A 4,512-nucleotide genomic window follows, 5' to 3' on the forward strand; every position below is an offset into this window, starting at 1 on the left:
TGGCTGGCTTCGCGCGTTCTGGTCGCCGCCGCGTGTTTGCAGGCTGCACTGGCTGACTGGCCTCGTCAGCTGCAATGTGTTCTTAAGGTAATGTAGCTGATGTGCTTGCTCTCCATTTACTCCGACACACAGAGTGTTCGATGAAATGTCGGCACGTAGAAACAAAAAGTGCGGGTTCAAAGTACGAGGAGTGTGGGTTATTTTGCAGGAAAAAACGAAGTAAAAGACCGTTTCAAACACTGACTGAACGCGTTCGAGGATCAAATTAGCTAGATGCCATCATAGATGCTCTTACGCAGCCAAGATCCGAGTTTATTTACTTGTGTGCTACCTTCCGAATCACAACTTCATATAGTACATTACAAACCGCAGTATCCATCTTGCCTTTACTTTCTTGGCAAAAGATAGATATTATTCTTAAATATGATAAGAATCAGGACACATTACATGTCAATTTTTTCACCATCCGGCAGGTTCTTCACTATTAGGGGAAGCCCGTACCTAGGCACCAGTGTGATGAAGTACATGGGCATGTGAACATACCGAGAAGAAAGGGAGAAGGAGAACCTTCTCAGGATCATCGCGATCACAGTCTGCACCTGGATCATGGCAAAATTCCTCCCAGGGCATCCACGTGGTCCGTATGAGAAGGCCCACAACGCGTGCGTATTCTTAGCAGCCCTCGAGATGCCTTTCTCGAACCTCATGGGGTTGAACTCGTCCACGTCGACGCCCCAGATTTCCTTGCACCGGTGCAACATCATGATCGGAATGGTTATCATGGTTCCTTTTGGCACTCTGATGTTTGCTAATGCGGTGTCATAGGCGGTCTTCCTCATCACGAACGGCACGGGGCTATAGAGCCTCAGTGTCTCGAGGAGGAACATGTTAAGCTGCATTGGTGTACACAAAAAGATGAGAGAACTCACACGACCGGCGTCAATGAATTACGTGTTAGATGCGATTTGTTAACATACTAGCTTCAGTTTGCCGAGAACTTCGATTCTTGGGGCCTCGCCGTCGTCGTCCTGACATTCTCGTAGCACCTCCTCCCTGAGCTTCTCTTGCCACTCTGGATATTTGCTGAGCAAGAACATCCCCCAGGTGAGGAGGCTGGCACCTGTGTCCTGCCCTGCAGCGAACAAGGTCTTGCACTCACCGACCATCTCCTCAGTGCTCAGTGACTCGACTTCTTTGGACATGTAGGCCTGCAGCATCAGCCGGAGTAGGTCGTCCCCGGAGACACCTCTAATAAGCCGTGTCTTTATGAGATGTGTTATCTTACTTGTTGCCAACTTGTTGAGTTTCCATATTTGGAAGTTACGGCGAGTCGGAAAGTATCTATATAGTATATATGAAGAAAATATTGGATAAGACTGGTTCGATCGGGATTATACCAAGTCCAATGTTTAACATGTATGTACATACCTTTTACAAAATCAAACATATATACTTCCTCTATTCCATGATTTTTGTCGTGGTTTTAGGTTTGTTCAAATTTAAAACTAAGTCGACACTGTTATGTACCTAAATCCAGGTATTGGAGGATCCGCAAACGCATATACCGCGAGCTTCTGGCCCTCCTTGCCCGCGATGAACACCTCCCGAGCTTCTTTGCAGTTCTCACCGAAGATCACCCGTTCAATGACTCCCAAAGTCAAATCGTCAGAGCAGCACCTCATATCTGTCTCGGCTTGGCCATTACCCTTTTCTATTTGGGTGCACCATTGCTCAATCATTTTTTGGGTGTCTTCCGATGTCATAGCTGACACAGACTATGCATTGGTTAAAATACCAAAATTAGGCTATTTGATTAGTCCAACAAAACAAATAAACCAGAATAAACTATACTCCGTTTGATGTGGTTTATAAGTCTCAAGCACACACTTTAATTAAAAAAATTACGGCCATTACTTTGATCAACAAAATATAATTCATGCGCTGTAGAAATTTCCTCCGTTCCAAAATAAGTATTGCAGATTTAATGTTAAATTAATATAAATTTGTATTAGACCAACGACACTTATTTTAAGATAGATGAAGTACTACATTTATCTGGAATTATTTGACATTGAAATGGATGTATCTAGACCGAAGGTGTATATGATTGAAAACTTCTCTGCTAATATTTGTTGAATAAACTAATACTAATACTTGGAGTTTTTACGTTGAAATACGGGCGAGACTTATAAATTTGACAGGATGGAGTAGCACATATTGTATTTCCAGTCCAACGAGACAACAACCTTGAGTTTCTCCTGGTTGAAGATCGGGTATACGATTCTACGATGCCGCTTCCAGTCATCACCGTTTGTGGTTAGTAGTCCTTTGCCGAAGATGGTTTCCATGCTTGGATTTAGATAGTCCTTTTGGAACAAGTTTGTCCTGTCATCCAACACTTGCTTGACTAGCTCTGTGTCAGTAGAACATATCGCCGGTGTTGGCCCCAACCAGTACAGAAATGTTTTCCCTGAGTACGTACTCGGACATATGAGTTTAGAAAACGGGTATGCTAAGACCCTTCTAGATATGATTTAAATATTACACATCTAAATTATATATCATCGATCTACGTGAAGATTCATATGAATATATTTTTTTCGTTTTTTATATCAGGTGTGCTTCGGTAGACACCCCTTTCCCATCCATAAAAAGTAGAAGGGGGACATATAACCACCTCGTATTGTACACTACAGGTTACCGTACGTATGCAACATAAGGTGAATATACGTACAACGACCTGTAGTGTACAGAAATGTACAATACAAGGTGGGGTATGTTTTTCTTTCTACGTTTTGTGGAAGAGAGGGGTCTATCGAAGCAAAAGTGTTAGTTGATTACTTGGATGTGCAATAATTAGGGCACATCTAGATGTGCCCCAGACCCTTTAAGAAACATTAACATATACAGGGGATCTACTTAATTAAATTATACCGTATGCAGAACACGTCTTTCTATGACATAACATGGAGAACATCTGATGCATTTACCGTAATCGGAGGTCCATTTGTGAAAGAAGGGACTGACACGGGAGGTGTAGTTGTGGCTACCGATATCCAGAGGCCCCTTTGCTCTTCGGGCAACCAACATCTGTTTGATATCCCACATGGACCCAACGACGAATTTGTAAGGTGGCCCTCGTATCCCCTGCCGCTCAAACCGCCAAGCGACGGCGTACGGCCTCCACACCAGATACCACAGAGCCCTCGAGATCAGCAAAAGCACGACGGTGGCGCTCAGGGTGTGTACCCCGGCGGCCTCCATGAAAGTGTTTTTTCAAGCGAGTATGTTGCACTGTGGGTGGTTATACTTCTACCTTGTTGGATCGTGGGTAATCATTATATAGCTACACTAGCTAGCTGGGAGCGTACATGTGTCACTGTCCCAGCGTTTCTTGTTATCTGTTAGATAGTCGTCTGGATCTTCTAAAAAAAAGATAGTTCTTTGGATATATTTCGTCGATGGCAAGTTCGTAGGGATGTGCCCTATAAGGCTATAAGTACATGCAAAGAAATAGCTACCATGTGATTATAGTGTTCTTATTTTTAGAATATGTGATTATAGTTTTCAGTTGGTACTGGTTAGTTCGCTTTCACACCCATAATCCAACTTCAGTTTACCAAAGTGAATATTGTGAAAGCGTGTTATGACCATGTTAGACCATGTCTAGCTGAATTCCTAAACTTTAGCCCTCAAACCAATTTGAGAAGTTGAAAAAAAAAATGGTTCCTAGCAAACTGAACACTTAACACATTATTCCCTAAAAAGTCCTTGCCAATTATCCTAACTTCTGATTTACATATTTCAACTATATATTTACACACTTGTTAAATCCAACCATGATAAGTAAGGTTCACACAGTTCTCGTGAACGATGACGACAATGGCCATTTCAAATTCATCATCTTCGTCTTCCTCCTCTGACGACGAAGAGTCATCCAAGAACATCTCCCTTAGAGCATCTACAGCCGAGCAGCCCAAACCCCCCTCATAAAATTACGATCCAGCCTGTCGCCTAAAACGAGTCTGAAACGCCCGGGCTGACCGGCACCCTCATATCCAACCCAAATATGAGGCGGATATGGGACGCCCGGACACGGCCGCCATGTTGGCATGGCCCGTGCTGGTCTGCATCGACCCCATATATATTTATCCTCTTCCCCTCGTCGGACCAAACCCTAGCCATTTCACTCCACTCCCATCTTCCATCCAAGCTCACCTCTGGCGATCTCCGTCCTTTTTCGGCATGGTGGACAACGATTTGAGTCATTCCCAGATCTGTCGACCATGAGCTCATCCCATGCGGCTCCGAGGAGATGGTCGTCCAACTTGCGCTCCGCCGACCCCAGGAGCCGGCTGCCCGACGGTAGCGCTCAAACTCGAATGCATTGCTGTGACGCCCTCGATTTAATCGTACGCTAACCATACACGCAAATGCGTACGATCAAACCCAAGGACTCACGGGAAGATATCACAACACAACTCTAGACACAAATAAAATAACATCAGCTTC

At 44.1% G+C, this 4,512-nt stretch overlaps 1 protein-coding gene across 1 annotated transcript; it reads right to left on the minus strand.

The window, feature by feature from the left end:
- Positions 1–305: 305 nt before the first annotated feature.
- On the minus strand, positions 306–3,294 carry LOC123398637 (cytochrome P450 709B2-like). The gene is made up of 5 exons (XM_045093088.1): positions 2,991–3,294; positions 2,247–2,470; positions 1,528–1,775; positions 978–1,341; positions 306–893 (listed from the first exon to the last, which is right to left on the minus strand). Exons 1-5 carry the CDS (start codon positions 3,262–3,264, stop codon positions 444–446), a joined length of 1,560 nt encoding a protein of 519 aa, XP_044949023.1. The 5' UTR covers positions 3,265–3,294; the 3' UTR covers positions 306–443.
- Between the last annotated feature and the right edge of the window lie 1,218 nt (positions 3,295–4,512).

Source organism: Hordeum vulgare, chromosome 5H, assembly GCF_904849725.1.
Source record: "Hordeum vulgare subsp. vulgare chromosome 5H, MorexV3_pseudomolecules_assembly, whole genome shotgun sequence".
NCBI classification, from domain to species: Eukaryota; Viridiplantae; Streptophyta; class Magnoliopsida; order Poales; family Poaceae; genus Hordeum; species Hordeum vulgare.

Coding starts and splice junctions, on each gene's coding strand:
- LOC123398637 (XM_045093088.1), bottom strand. CDS start 3,264: ATGGAGGCCGCCGGGGTACACACCCTGAGCGCCACCGTCGTGCTTTTG. Junction 2,471..2,990: donor CAAATGGACCTCCGATTACG/GTAAATGCATCA, acceptor GTACGTACTCAG/GGAAAACATTTCTGTACTGG. Junction 894..977: donor TTCTCGGCAAACTGAAGCTA/GTATGTTAACAA, acceptor ACACCAATGCAG/CTTAACATGTTCCTCCTCGA.